A 16,290-nucleotide genomic window follows, 5' to 3' on the forward strand; every position below is an offset into this window, starting at 1 on the left:
TCTAGCGCCTTCAGAGTGAAGGCAGCTCTGCCAACATCTTGATTTTTATCCCAGTGAGACCTATTTCATGGACATGTAAGACAATGAATCTGTGCTGTTTTAAGCGACCCAGTTGGTGGTAATTTGTTACAGCAGCAGCAACAGGAAAGGAATACAGTCTGTTCCCATGAGAGAAGTAGTCAGAGGGGAAAACTGGACCAAATTCTCCAGGGGTATGCAGATTGTGAGGCTGGGGGGCGGAGTGTCACACTGACTTGGAAACAACTGGGGAGAAGAGAGACATCTGGAGCCAGTAGCATGGTCATCCTTGTGCAATGGGGGGCCCCAGAAACCCCTTCCATCATCAGAAAAGTTACTCAGCTCCGAAGATGCTGTCTGTGATTGGCTTTGGATCCAACCCAATAGTGATGAGATTAAGCTTCCTACTTGGGTTTGATGTGCTTAGAACTGAAGCAGCATGAACAAACCCGGGGTGTGGAGACAGAGAAGCAAGTGTCCTATGAAGAAATGTTATAATAAACATTCAATATATTCAAAAAGTCAGCTTAACTATACAATAAATAGATACAAAAAAATCAAGTGTCTTGTAAAGGGATATTACACAACCAAGGGCTCCATGCAAGAAATGTTTACACTATTACATTAACATGTCACATCATTTCATACCCCATGCATATAAATAGTAACTATGCAACTGAGGATAGGTAACCCTGGCTAATCTAATTGATGCTGTGTACGACTGCTTACACTCTTTAAAGAACTGTTCACTCTTTCCTGTGTTTTACCTGCAGGACGCCCTTTGCTTTGCTGTGGCTTTTTCATGTCTTATAACTTCAATTTTTGTTTGTCCTTCCTGCTATCACTTGGAATACACAATGTAGCTCATGATCTCTTACTCCCTCTGCCTGGACCCATGGGTGATTCCAGTGTAGAAACCCCCTTTGGGTATAATTATAATCCACCTGAGCAAGGGAGGCTCTTCTGGGAAGGTGTCTGCCAGGCTGCTAGATCAGCACCGAACCTGTTGATCATAGTGGAAATCTGATGATTTTCCCACCAATTCTCTTCCTACCCTTTTGCTTTTGGATATTGAATAATGCTGCTAAGAAAAATTATCCAAAACTTAGAAACAGGCAAAAGGGATTGCTCCTTCAGTGTAGGCTGGGATTGGCTAGCAGACCCACATCCCCCAGGGATTATCTGATTTTCTAGGGATGTGTACCTTTGTTTGACTCCCTATTCACTATTAAGTTATTTTACAGCCCTGCTAGGTGAAAAGAAGAGGTTAACTTGCAGAAAACTCAGAGCTACGAAAACGCTTTATGTCTGAGAGCGATGCAAATGGCTCCCATGCAAAGACAATGCCAATGATTTCTGTCTCACAGAAAAGATTGTCCCCAGAATTAGGTTTATGCCTTGTAGGACGGACATTAAGCAGTTTTGATTCTATTAGTAAATTCATTTCAGCACGCCTGTGACCCTATAAACCACCCTTCCTTGAAATCTCATTTGAACCAGTCTTAACATACAAATGGTTCTCTCACTAATTAATGAGTTGAATAAAATCCTTGACACATGTTCATTTTATATTTGTATGGGAGTCATATTTTTAACTTCTGAAAATAAAGCTTTAACAACACAAAAGGTCTGTTGCAGTCAGCACTTTGAACAGGTACTCGTCTCTCACCACTCCTCACCTAACGGGGCTCTGAGCATAGGAACAGCTATGGTGTGTTAAGAAATTAAATTGACCCAGGAGGCTCTACAGTGGTTAAACATCAGTATGACTCAGTTCCACAAAGTTCTCACTCTCAATTTATCCCAGATGTTAATGGGGACGGAATAGTCTCTTTAAAAAAACAAATATAACAACATAATATTTTAAACAACCAATATTTTAATATCCTTAATTTAAAGATGAGAGTGGGTTAGGGATTGTATATGCTGTACAGTGGTTCTCACAGTGTGGTCCATAAACCTCTGGGGTCCCTGAGACCCCTGCAAGGGGTCTGCAGGTCAAAACTATGTTCATTATAATAATAATGCATGGGTACAACGTTCATTCAAAGTGTAAAATAGGCCAACACATTTTAATATAACAGAGTACAAAAAGTTCATTGATATTTAGATTCAACACTGCAACTGACCTTTAAGAACCCACCACTTGTTGAGTTTTGGTGTAGTATCAAAGGAGAATACTCATAATTATCTGCAATGGTTATTAAAATACTTCTCCACTTTTAGCAGGTTCTGTTATTTAGTTCTTCTGGTATTTACTATTATAACTTTAAGTAATAAAATTGTACTACCTCAAGTATGATATACTATCTTTATTTTTTTTTTTATTATAATTATTATTTTTGGCTGCATTGGGTCTTCATTGTTGAGTGCGGGCTTTTTCTACCTGTGGCGGCTTCTCTCGTTACAGAGCATGGGCTCTAGGCGCACGGGCTTCAGTAGTTGTGGCACATAGGCTCAGTAGTTGTGGCTCATGGGCTCTAGAGCACAGGCTCAGTAATTGTGGCACACAGGCTTAGTTGCTCCACTGCATGTGGGATCTTCCCGGACCAGGGATCGAACCCATGTCCCCTGCATTGGCAGGCATATTCTTTTTTTTTTTTTTTTAAATAAGATTTAATTTTGTTTATTTTTTTGGCTGCATTAGGTCTTCGTTGCTGCATGCAGGCTTTCTCTAGTTGTGGTGAGCGGGGGCTACTCTCTGTTGCGGTGTGCAGGCTTCTCCTTGTGGTGGCTTCTCTTGTTGCGGAGCACAGGCTCTAGGCACATGGGCTTTAGTAGTTGCGGCACACAGGCTCAACAGTTGTGGCACGCGGGCTATAGAGTGCAGGCTCAGTAGTTGTGGCACATGGGTTTAGTTGCTCCACGGCATGTGGGATCTTCCCGGACCAGGGATCAAACCCATGTCCCCTGCATTGGCAGGCAGATTCTTAACCACTGCACCACCAGGGAAGTCCCTGATATACTATCTTTAGACAGTTCTGCTGACCCTCTACCATATAATATGAGATATTCAGCACAGTCATACAGCCTTCCTCCCACCTGACCCCTATTCTAGTTTTTGCTACCTTTGTTAGTTTTAGCTTTAATAGCTACCTTTCAACTTAAAAAAAAAATAGACATAAATCTCTAATTCTCCATCTATGACTCCTTGTTATGAAAGATGTAGGGATCATCTCACGCTTGCTTCTACTTCTCTTTCCCAATTTCACCTCCTGATTTTTTTTAGATGTTGGGGGTAGGAGTTTATTAATTTATTTTATTTATTTTTGCTGTGTTGGGTCTTCATTTCTGTGCGAGGGCTTTCTCTAGTTGTGGCAAGTGAGGGCCACTCTTCATTGCAGTGCGCGGCCCTCTCACTGTCGCGGCCTCTCTTGTTGCGGAGCACAGGCTCCAGACGCGCAGGCTCAATAGTTGTGGCTCACGGGCCCAGTTGCTCCGCGGCATGTGGGATCCTCCCAGACCAGGGCTCGAACCCGTGTCCCCTGCATTAGCAGGCAGATTCTCAACCACTGCGCCACCAGGGAAGCCCTCACCTCCTGATTTTTGTTAGCTATGTTATTTTTTATGTTGTCAAGGTTTAAGACATTTTGTGTTATTCTCATATTCTAAACTGAGCCTTCTATATGAGTCTCTATACTGATTGTAAAATGTTTTATATTTAAAAAATAATGATATTATAAGTACTATTCTTTGCAAGATGAAGCAATGTGATGTGACCCACAGAAAAGTAAATATAATTCTATGTCATTAAATCCCTCTGGTCAAAGGAGAACATCTGAAGTATAACGGTACAATGAGTTTTCTACTTGGTACTTCTGAATTTTCTAGACCAGTGCTATCTGGTACTTTTCTTACGTGGAAGCATATTCTGTTATGATGGGAATGTTTTATATCTTTGCTGTCCAACACTAGCTACCAGCACGTGAATGTGGCTAGTATGACTGAGGACCTGAATTTTTAATATTATTTAATCTTAATTACTTTAAATTTAAATTTCAACAACCACATGCAGCTAATGGCTATCATCATACTGGACGGTGCAGTTCTAGGCCATGTGATGATACTCTTTCTCTCAACTCCTGCCATCTAAGGCTTATCTACTATTACTGACCTCCTGCTTTAAGAAGCATTCCATTTCTTGGGAGGCCACTAGGTGTGGGCACTGTGCTTGTTGTTCTTTAAATATTACCTTTCTCTTCCCAAGACCCGGCAAGGAAGATATTATCACCCATCAGCAGATGAGAAACCATGATTCCTAAAGGTTGTCACCAGCCGGCACACATCTATGAGAGGTAGCTAGGATTTGAGAAACGTGTTCCTCCTAAGTCTCCTTCTTGACTTCATTACAGACATTGTTATGTGCTGGGAATTCAAGGGTGAAAGAAGCTCAAGCCCTGTCCTGGAGGCACCAAACTAAGCCAGACAGTAGTTACTCTCTGGGCCCGCTGTGATTGATTTCATGAATGTGAGGTTGTGTACATTTTCACTGCTACTGTGCAAACAGAGTTTATTTTATTCCTTATTTAACAATGATGTCTTCTAAGAAGATGGAGAAGGTTTACAGAATCTTAAAAGCAGAGCTAACTTTAACGTACCTCTTTTTGATAGGCCAGTCCAGCTTCATAGAGTTTAATAAAGAGATACTGAGTCCATTTGTAGTAATCTGGTAAACACGTGGTTATTTCCTGCCAAAGAGGGGGAAAATCAGGTATAGGCCATTGTAAATATCCCCTCTCCCAACATATGCATCAGCTTTGCAATTCAATTTTGAAAAGCAATCACACTGCAAAAATATTTATCAACCTATAATATTTTTACCAATTTGCAAAGTAAGGGAAGAAGCAATTTATTCTGGGAAGAGAGATGTTATCGAAACCCACCCTCACCTTTCCCAGGGCATGTTTAATGATGCGAAACTCGACATAAGTCTTTTGCACAGCACCACCCACCATGTATGCAAGTAATAGCTGAATTACATTGTACAAAATTGGGTACTCCCATTCTTGTCAGCATAAACATATTTGGGGGGCCAAGAAGCTAATTCATAAACGTTGTTCATTTTAGAAGCAATCACAAAATTCAAGAAGAATATTTGCCTGCTTTGGTATGATCCTCACTGGAAAACAAACCTGTGCTTCTATATATAACTGGGGACTGGTAGCTCTTTTAGACTCATTATATTCCATTTATCCCATTATGTGAATCATGCTGTAGTCTACTTAGGAAGGCCCATTAAAAAGCATTATCAGGGCTTCCCTGGTGGCGCAGTCGTTGGGAGTCTGCCTGCTGATGCAGGGGACACGGGTTCGTGCCCCGGTCCGGGAAAATCCCACATGCCATGGAGCGGCTGGGCCTGTGAGCCATGGCCGCTGAGCCTGCGCGTCCTGAGCCTGTGCTCCGCAATGGGAGAGGCCACAACAGTGAGAGGCCCGTGTACCGTAAAAAAAAAAAAAAAGAAAAATTACACAGGTCTGCAAGATGAACTGGAATAGGGAATGGGGTGGGGGTAAGGGGAATGTGGTGGAAATATTCCCAGACCTTAAGGTAGGTATGTTCTTTAAAATTCTTATCCAGTAGAGGTTTAAAGAAATAGGTGAAGCAAATATGACAAAATAATGACAACTGTTAAATCTAGGGGTTGGGCTCTTTTCTCTATTTTTCTATATATTTAAGTTTTTCAAAACAAAATATCAAAATACTCCTAATGAATATGTATATGTATGTATGTACATACATATGCATTTTCTCAGCCCCTGAATCTGCTTCCATAGATTGAGAGTAAAAATTACACAGCAATGGAACAGCATGATAATCTTCACTTAGGTTTGTAGTTTTGAAAACTACTTTTATCTAAAATAGAAAAAAGATGATAGATCCAGTCAGGGGGAGGAAAAAAACAAGATTATCCAACCACGCATTAGCCCACTTTCAGTCAGACGGGTGATGCAAAGTGCATTGTCTTTGGAAGTGTCAGTTCCAAGGTGAGATGAGGTGTGTGGGGTACAGGTCCCCTCTTTCACTCTGCCTTCAAACTTGGGTCTGACATTTTTTATTTATATTGTGTTTTTGCACATGTCATTTGAAGAAAAAGTAACATCAGCTGCTAAAAGAGTACACCTCGAAAACCACGGCTCCGGCACCGTCATTCCAAACCCAACAGAACTGTTTCAACTCATGTTTACCTCACTTGCACCGCCCCTCCTGCTGAAGTGTTGGAGGCTCCTGCCTAGAGGAGGCTGGGGACATCCTGGGGACAGGAACCTCGCTCCTGCCCATTTATTCCCATCTGCTGCACACAGGGCCCAGCCACGACCCTCAGTACTGCCCACTCCATGAAGAAACGCCAGAGCAGGAGTCCAGTCTCACAAGAACCATAAGCATGGTAGGTCAGAGACCCTGCTCGGAAAAGTATTTCCTGAAAAAGTCAAAGAGCCTTTCTGGAACCTCCCTTGATTTGTTGATTAAAAACAACAACAACAACAACAACAAAAACCCGAACAGCTATTTCTAGTCTTCTAATGCCTCATCTTAGTAAAAAGCATCAAACATATCTTTCTGAAATTAAACTGCTTAAAAGCTTCACTGTAGTCAACTGGCTAGAAATTGAGACTCCCTTTTCACGCTTTGGGAACTAATTTAAAACCCAGCCCTGTAGACAAAGGTCTTCTGGGGTTTCAGCACCCACAAAGATGTTAAGACCCCTTCCTTCCTTTTCCTAAAGCAGGGATTCTCAATGGGGAAACTTTTGCTCCCCAGGTATGACTGGAAACATTGCTGTCTGTGACAACTGTGATGGGGGCGAGGGTGGGGGCAGCTGTCAATTGCACCTAGTGGGTAGAAGTCAGGGATGCTGCTAAAACCCAACATACAATACACAAGACAGCCCCTAGAACAAAAAATTTTCCAGCCCCAAATGCCAATAATGCCAAAGGGAGAAACCCTACTCGAAGGATTTCAATCTTTTTTAGTCTGAATCTGTAACCATAGATTAAGGGGAATGAGCCAAGAAACTCTGGAGGGCAGTCCGTAAAAACGATAAAACGTCCTTGGGAAGAGTGGAAACGGCAGTAAATTAACTTAGGTTTCCCTCTCTAGCTGGTGTGACCCCATCTCCATTGAGCACATCATGCAACGCAGGTGGGAATGCTGCACGATGCAGCCACCGGCCCTTCCACCAACGCTGAGACCAACCAGAGGGGAGATCTGGCAAGTTGGGTGCCAGGAGACACAGGTCTGAAACTGTTAGGCACACATAATGCTACTCACTGAGAAGGAGTGACTGACTTTATGAACTAAATTTTAAATCATTCAATATACCTCCGAGTAGCTGTCTGACCTGGAAAATCTCCTGTAATAAATTCATGTAATAAATTTCCTATTTTGAAGTTAGAGAGGTTTTTCTTGACACAACATCAGTTTATCCCCGCCCATGAAAGAGTTGTTGAACAAAATGTTTAAAGATCATCCTTTGGAATCCAGCCCACAGTACCCAAATGTCTAGGCCCAGCCCTGCCTGTCCTCCAAAGGGGAGCCCTACTTCTGTGGGCTGGGTATTCTTGTCCTCAAGCTGTGGGACGGCACCATCTTGGTAAGACTTCTCAGTGAGACCACCAGAGGAATCAAACGAGGGCTGTTCTCTGTTTTCCAAAATCCCTTTTCATTCCTGTGCCTTCCTTGCCCTGCTTTCCAAATAAGCCAACACCTACGTGAAAGCATCCTTCTTTTTAAAACAAAAAGTCAGGTAATTCAAAGTAATAGCTCCAAAAGCAACTGCAATTCGGCCACGCTGCACACAGATCTATATAAAGATGTCGACTTTTATAACCCCCTGAGCTCTAGAAAGTGCAATCTAGCTGCCAAGAGACCAAATTTATGCATCTGGAATCTCAACTAGACTCATTCCTCCACACTTTTAGCATTAGAAATGTTTTAGCATTAGAAATATTTTGCACATTCACAGCCAAACCCAGGGCCCAACAGAGAAGGTGACACATCCCAGAACACAAGTAAGGATCAAAACGTGAACCTTTGAGGCCTGCTACCCACACCTCAGTGACTGTACAGATTAATAACCAAGCCAGCCTTGCCAGGACTGCCTGCACACAGTGCTCGGCAATGGCCACAAGAAGGCCGAGGTGCAGACATCCACCAGATTGTCCCTGAGAGAAAACAGCATTTGATCTGTGAAGGTGACTGACTGCAGTGTACCTCACTGAGGTCTCTTCAGGCTGACACTCCTTGCTCCAGGAAAAGAGAGAGAGAGAGATCCAAGGGAAGGAAAACCCACTTTGCAGCCATTTGACTGGGTTCAAGTCCTTGCATCATCATTAGCCTTGTAGCCACAGCTGAGTTTCCCTGTCTAGAGGAGAGGGGTGATGAGGTCTGTCAGAGGGGCTGTAAGGACAAATTTGATGATGTGTGTAAAGCACACGCTGGGCACATATGACAGATCAATGGTGTCACTTCCCTTGCTTGACTCAGAGTGTGTGACGAGAGGAGTGAGGCTGGCTCCACCACCACACCCCTCTCAGAGGCGGCTGATGCCCTCATTGGGCTACTGGGACAGGGCAAAAGGCAGAGGAATGGACTGGGGTCAGAAGAGCTTGCCATCACCATCCCTTACCAAATGTTGGCTTTCTGACTAAAAAGAGATAGTGCTTATGAGGGGAAGACCAAAACACATGACCCAGACCGAGAAATCCACACCAGGTTGCTCCCAGTCACCTCTGGTGGCAATGCCCACTGCAGGGAGAGCCAGCAAGGTCGTTTCCTATCCCCACCTTTCTGCTCTGGCAGGATTTAGTTGGGTCTTTGTTTCTTGGTCCCACTGCACTTTTGACAGTGATTGGTCCCAGATCACAGAACCACTCAAAGCCATCATGCATTTAATTTGCATTGCAACCTCACAGTGTTTAGCTCAGCTATCAGGATTGAAGAAAATGAAACAAACCAAAACCTGAGGCAACATTTTATCAAGGCAGTCATTCGGTGGCCACGTACACGGGGAAAATAAACACAGTAAGAAAGGTGAGCCACCACCATGCATCACAGTTTCCAGCATCGTCTCCCCTCTCCTCAGTCTCAACAGAGCCTTCTGCCTCCAAAACAACCAATCTTGTAAACAGAGGAGAGAGGGGGATACTCACATACCTTTTCTGTGCATTTCTATCATTTGCTCTTTACTGCAATGGATCAAAAGGAAATGTATGGTAATAGCCTTGCCTTTTATTCCTTCCTAGGTTCTCTAATTCTGAAGGGGAGGGGTTCTGAAAGCATAGCACAGCTTAAAGGCTGGAGAAACCTGCCTCAGGATTCATACTGCAGAGCTTAGGAGTAAATATATATACTGCATCAGATGTTCCTCACTGGTGATGGTTCAAGGTTCCAGTCCACAGCTCTGTGCACCTGCTGTGTTGGAAGAAGGGAGAGGGAGGCTCACCAGAAACATCTGCCAGAATAGGACATGTATGGCCACCCCCGCACGAAGTCCTCTAAACTTAGCACTGGCTCTCAAACTTGGTTGCACCTTGAAATGGAGCTTTAAAGGTTACTGGCGCCTGGTTCTCATCTCACCCCCAGAAACTTCATGTGCTGCCAGGGTTGAGAACCATTGCAGAGAGGTTCTTCCCAAATACATCTCCCGCCCAAATACTGCATTAAGTGACAGGGTCCTCTGTCCTGCCCTTGTGTCTTCATGGAACTTAATGAACTGGGCTTCGACAGGAGCTAAGGGCACAATTTAGTCCATATGAGATTTCTAACAAGGGCCCCCAGTGCACTGTGCTAAGAAGGGTCTCTCCAGGAGCCTGTCCTGGATTCAAATCCTTCCTGTGCGCCTCAGGCCTGCCCCAACACAGATTCTCTTTGCCCTTACAGTCAATCGTCACTGTCTGTTTTCACAAAACAAACATAAGAAAACAATAAGAAATAACCACCTCCATCCAACAGACACAGAAACTTGATTAGGTAACTACTGTGCTCAATGATCAGCTGTTTAAAAATACAAGACTGTCTGACAGCTCATCCCTCTTCCCAGAGGAGACTTGGTTCTAGAAGAGAAGCTGCAGAAAACCAACAAGAGTGGCCTGGCCTTCCCCTGGGGCTTCACAGGAAGAGGTAGGGGGGAAGATGACTAATTCCTCACTTAGAGGCTCCTACAGGATCCTCAGGCAGGAGGGGGCATAGAGAGTGGAGGCAGACCACTCAGCACAGCCCTGGCTTGGAGTCTTGATTAGCAAATAACAGAACACATCTGTACACGGCTCTGCGCTCCCAAACTTCTCCTCCAGCTCTCCCCTCCTCTCCTCTCCCGTCCCGCGTCCCACGGTGGCGCTGCAAAGTGGTGCCATGAATGCTGCTTTACACACGAGGAAACGGCACCTCGGTGAGGAGGGGGTGGCCTGCCTAACACTGCCCAGCTTTTGGGTGACGGAATCAAGAGAGGAACCCAGGTCTCTGGGCTCAGAGAGGCACCAGGCAGTGAAACAGCACCTTGGAAAGTACAGCCAGGCTGTGCCCAGACTGACTCAAATGAGTGCTCCAAGGAGGTCTGGGTAAATCAAGCAGGAGGAACAGGTTGGAGCACTCTTAGATAAAGGAATACTGCAGTGAATCTTCTTTTAGGAATAACAACAGCAGTAATAATAGCAAACATTTACCAGGCGCTGCCTAGTACTGGGTCCCATTTTGGCAGTTTAGAAACATCTCACTTAGTTCTTATTATGATGCAAGCAGTCAGTTATTACAGTTATCAAGTGTGGACTTGACATCCCTGCTTAAAATTGCAATTAACCCCTGGCCATCCTGTCCCCCTCCCCTTACCTTGTTCCACTTTTTTATTTCTGTAGCGTTTATGACCTCCTAACATACTATATTATTTACTTATTTATTATGTTTATTGCCTATCTTTGTCTCCCCTCCTCCCACCCCCAGTCAATTGTAAGGTTCCTTCATTAAAGAAAGAATTTTTGTTGGGGAGTTTTCTGGCGGTCCAGTGGTTAGGACTTGGCGCTTTCACTGCCATGGCCTGGGTTCAATCCCTGGCCTGGGAACTAAGATCCCAGAAGCTGCGCGGTGAGGGAAAAAAAAAAAAGTTTTTGTCTTTTTTCCTCCCACTGATATATTCCAAGAGCTTAGAACAGTACCTGGTACAATGGATGTTTAATAAAACGGCTGCTGAATGAATAAATCATTTTACCTTTCAGAAAACTGAGTCTCTAAGTAACTTGTTTAAGATCACACAGCCAGTAGGAGGCAAAATTAGGATCCAAACATGTGTCTGAGTGACTTGATGACGTATGACCCCGAATGATTTCTTCCCCTCAATGTCAGCCCAACTTTTGTAAGACTTTCACGTTAGATCTTTTCAAACACGGAAAGCCACATGAACCAAACACATACTACATGTAGTTAAACTTGTGTTATAAATGTTCACATAGCTGTCTTTCTATTGAATATTTGTACAACTTGCACTAAAGCTAGAATAAATATTTTAAATGTTATATCCTTGATTTACATAAAAACTATATATAATTTTTAATGACATGGGAACATGAAAGTTGATACAAAATGGAGTATGTTTTATGGTTTCAATTATATAAGGGAAAAATGATAAGAATACTAGAAAAAATGCCGACATATAAACAAACATTGGGTTGCCTCAGGATGACATTGATGATTGTGGGTGATTTTCTTAAAATTATAAAGTTTTCTGAACTTCACTGATGCTGTATAGTGATTGTGTATTACTCTGGGAATGCACCGATGGCTTTACAGTCCTAGAAAACCTTTAGATTCAAAGGAAGAAGAAAACCAAAGAGCTAGGTCTACAGCAATGCAACTCTTGCCCTGGTGAGGAGCTTTCCAACATACTTGGAATACACACCCCGAGACTCACACAGAAGAGATTAAAGGAACTAGAGATGGCCCATCTGCAGACAAATGTCCTGGGGTCATAAAGGGGCAACCACATGGCCACCTCTAAGGCCCCCAGACAACCTTAGTATGTATCCATATAACCAATTCCAACAACCCAGGCTCCAAAGGGAAGGATCTGGCCTAAATGCAGAACCACGGGGGAAATATAACGGGGGAGGAGGGCTCACCGTCCACAATCTCTGGGTAAGAGGCCTAGGATGGCCTACCCACCTTCTAAGTTGCTATTATAAGGGTGTAAAGGGCCAGGTAGACACCGTTGCCTGCGAGTAATGAGCAAGAGTGGGGTGGGGGCAGGGCATGCAGTGTCCTGGAATCAGGAGGTTAGGGCTCAGATCCCACCTAGGGGCCATGTGATACAAAGCAAGTGACTTATCCATATCTGTACTTCATTTTCCCCATAAGTTGTGGCAAGTGGCCTCTAAGAGGGACCTCAATGATCCCTGCCTCCTGGTATTCTCACCCTTATGTTATCCCCTTCCTTTGAGTGTGGGCTGAGCCCTAGACACTTGCTTCTAGCAAATAGAATACAGCAAGTAATGGGATGTCACTTCCAAGATTAGGTTACAAAGGGACTGTGGATCTGTCTTGGCCGTTGTTCTCTTTGTCTCTTTCTCACTCTCTCTTGCTCTGAAAAAAGCCAACTGCCATGCTGTGAGCTGCCCTATGGAGGCTCATGTGGCAAGGAACTAACGTAGGCTTCTGCCAGCAAATGCAAGGAACCAGCCCTCAGTCCAGCAGCTAAAAACCACATGAATGAGCTTGGAAGCAGATCCCACCAAAGGCGAGCCTTCAAATGAGACCTCAGCCTTGGCCTTGATGGCAGCCTTATGAGGGACCCCGTGCCAGAGGACACAACTAAGCCATGCCTGGATTCCTATCCCACAGAAATGATGAAATAATAAATACTTATTGTTTTAGGCTACTAAGTTCTGGGGCAATTTGTTATGCAGCAAATAAATAATTAATACATTTGTAAAAGGAGCCAATAATTGGACCAAATCCTGGGATAGACACGAAGATTAAACGAGAAAATGTCGGCAATGTATTTGGCAAATGCTTAGCACATAGATGAGAGGAGAATGGTGATGCCAGGGGCCCCAGGGGTATCTAAGGATCACCCGCTCCCTTCCCCACCGTGGTGGGGTGGAATCAGTCTGCTGTCCAGGCCACCACGGAATGAAAGGGAGGCCTAGTGCTCCATGCTCTTGCCTGGCTGAGTCTTCCTTTTTTTTTTTTTACTTTTTAAATTTAATTTTACTTTTTCTTATACAGCAGGTTCTTATTGGTCATCAATTTTATACACATCAGTGTATACATGTCAATCCCAATCTCCCAATTCATCCCACCAAACCCCCCCCCACCGCCATTTTCCCCCCTTGGTGTCCATACGTTTGTCCTCTACATCTGTGCCTCAATCCCTGTCCTGCAAACTGGTCCATCTGCACCATATTTCTAGGTTCCATATATATGCATTAATATATGATATTTGTTTTTCTCTTTCTGATTTACTTCACTCTGTATGATAGTCTTTAGATCCATCCACGTCTCAACAAATGACCCAATTTTGTTCCTTTTTATGGCTGAGTAATATTCCATTGTATATACGTACCACATCTTCTTTATCCATTAGTCTGTCGATGGGCATTTAGGTTGCTTCCATGACCTGGCTATTGTAAACAGTGCTGCAGTGAACACTGGGGTGCATGTGCCTTTTTTTTTTTTTTTTTGGCGGTAAGTGGGCCTCTCACTGTTGTGGCCTCTCCCGTTGCAGAGCACAGGCTCCGGACATGCAGGCTCAGCGGCCATGGCTCACGGGCCCAGCCGCTCCGTGGCATGTGGGATCTTCCCGGACCAGGGCATGAACCCGTGTCCCCTGAATTGGCAGGCGGACTCTCAACCACTGCACCACCAGGGAAGCCCCTCATGTGTCTTTTTGAATTATGGTTTTCTCTGGGTATATGCCCAGTAGTGGGATTCCTGGATCATATGGTAATTATATTTTTAGTTTTTTAAGGAGCCTCCATACTGTTCTCCATAGTGGCTGTACCAATGTACATTCCCACCAACAGTGCAAGAGGGTTCCCTTTTCTCCACACCCTCTCCAGCATTTCTTGTTTATAGATTTTCTGATGATGCCCATTCTAACTGGTGTCAGGTGATACCTCATTGTAGTTTTGATTTGCATTTCTCTAATAATTAGTGATGTTGAGCAGCTTTTCATGTGCTTCTTGGCCACCTGTATGTCTTCTTTGGAGAAACGGCTATTTAGGTCTTCTGCCCATTTTTGGATTCAGTTGTTTTTTTAATATTGAGCTGAATGAGCTGTTTCTATATTTTGGAGATTAATCGTTTGTCCGTTGATTCGTTTGCAAATATTTTCTCCCATTCTGAAGGTTATCTTTTCGTCTTCTTTATGGTTTCCTTTGCTGTGCAAAAGCTTTGAAGTTTCATTACGTCACATTTGTTTAATTTTGTTTTTATTTCCATTACTCTAGGAGGTGGATCAAAAAAGATCTTGCTGTGATTTATGTCAAAGAGTGTTCTTCCTATGTTTCTAAGAGTTTTATAGTGTCCGGTCTTACATTTAGGTCTCTAATCCATTTTGAGTTAATTTTGGTGTATGGCGGTCGGGAGTGTTCTAATTTCATTCTTCTATGTGTAGCTGTCCAGTTTTCCCAGCACCACTTATTGAAGAGACTGTCTTTTCTCCATTGTATATCCTTGCCTCCTTTGTCATAGATTAGTTGACCATAGGTGTGTGGGTTTATCTCTGCGCTTTCTATCTTGTACCATTGATCAACATTTCTGTTTTTGTGCCAGTACCATATTGTCTTGATTACTGCAGCTTTGTAGTATAGTCTGAAGTCAGAGAGTCTGGTTCCTCCAGCTCCGTTTTTTTCCCTCAAGACTGCTTTGGCTATTCAGGGTCTTTTGTGTCTCCAGAGAAATTTTAAGAGTTTTTGTTCTAGTTCCATAAAAAATGCCATTGGTAATTTGATAGGGATTGTATTGAATCTGTAGATTGCTTTGGGTAGTACAGTCATTTTCACAATATTGATTCCTCCAATCTAAGAACATGGTATATCTCTCCATCTGCTGGTATCATCTTTAATTTCTTTCATTAGTGTCTTACAGTTTTCTGCATACAGGTCTTTTGTCTCCCTAGGTAGGTTTATTCCTAGGTATTTTATTCTTTTTGTTGCAATGGTAAATGGGAGTATTTCCTTAATTTCTCTTTCAGATTTTTCATCATTAGTGTATAGGAATGCAAGAGATTTCTGTGCATTAATTTTGTATACTGCAACATTACCAAATTCATTGATTAGCTGTAGCAGTTTTCTGGTGGCATCTTTACTATTCTCTATGTATAGGATCATGTCATCTGCAAACAGTGACAGTTTTACTTCTTTTCCAATTTGTACTCCTTTTATTTCTTTTTCTTCTCTGATTGCCATGGCTAGGACTTCCAAAACTATGTTGAATAACAGTGGTGAGAGTGGATATCCTTGTCTTGTTCCTGAATTTAGAGGAAATGCTTTGTTTTTCACCACTGAGAATGATGTGTGCTGTGGGTTTGTCGTATATGGCCTTTATTATGTTGTCCATGCCCACTTTCTGGAGAGTTTTTATCATAAATCGGTGTTGAATTTTGTCAAAAGCTTTTTCTGCATCCATTGAGATCATCATATGGTTTTTATTCTTCAGTTTGTTAATATGGTGTATCACATTGATTGATTTGCGTATATTGAAGAATCCTTGCATCCCTGGGATAAATCCCACTTGATCATGGTGTATGATCCTTTTAATGTGTTGTTGGATTCTATTTGCTAGTGTTTTGTTGAGGATTTTTGCATCTATATTCATCAGTGATATTGGTCTGTAATTTTCATTTTTTGTAGTATCTTTGTCTGGTTTTGGTATCAGGGTGATGGTGGCCTCATAGAATGAGTGTGGGAGTGTTCCTTCCTCTGCAGTTTTTTGGAAGAGTTTGAGAAGGATGGGTGTTAGCTCTTCTCTAAATGTTTGATAGCATTCACCTGTGAAGCCATCTGGTCCTGGACTTTTGTTTGTTGGAAGATTTTTAATCATAGTTTCAATTTCATTACTTGTGATTGGTCTTTTCATATTTTCTGTTTCTTCCTGGTTCAGTCTTGGGAGGTTATACCTTTCTAAGAATTTGTCCATTTCTTCCAGGTTGTCCATTTTATTGGCATAGAGTTGCTTGTAGTAGTCTGTTAGGATGCTTTGTATTTCCGTGGTGTCTGTTGTAACTTCTCCTTTTCCATTTCTAATTTTATTGATTTGAGTCCTCTCCCTCTTTTTCTTGATGAG

General features: G+C 42.9%; 1 protein-coding gene across 3 annotated transcripts in view; it reads right to left on the reverse strand.

The window, feature by feature from the left end:
• LARS2 (leucyl-tRNA synthetase 2, mitochondrial) overlaps positions 1-16,290 on the reverse strand; it is a 271,915-nt gene that overhangs the window by 93,960 nt on the left and 161,665 nt on the right. For all 3 annotated transcript variants that reach the window (XM_060162179.1, XM_060162177.1, XM_060162178.1), the window contains one exon: positions 4,617-4,706. In XM_060162179.1, coding sequence (XP_060018162.1) covers positions 4,617-4,706 — 90 coding nt within the window. The remainder of the gene's footprint in view (positions 1-4,616; positions 4,707-16,290) is intronic.

The sequence above is a fragment of the Lagenorhynchus albirostris genome, chromosome 10, assembly GCF_949774975.1.
Source record: "Lagenorhynchus albirostris chromosome 10, mLagAlb1.1, whole genome shotgun sequence".
NCBI classification, from domain to species: Eukaryota; Metazoa; Chordata; class Mammalia; order Artiodactyla; family Delphinidae; genus Lagenorhynchus; species Lagenorhynchus albirostris.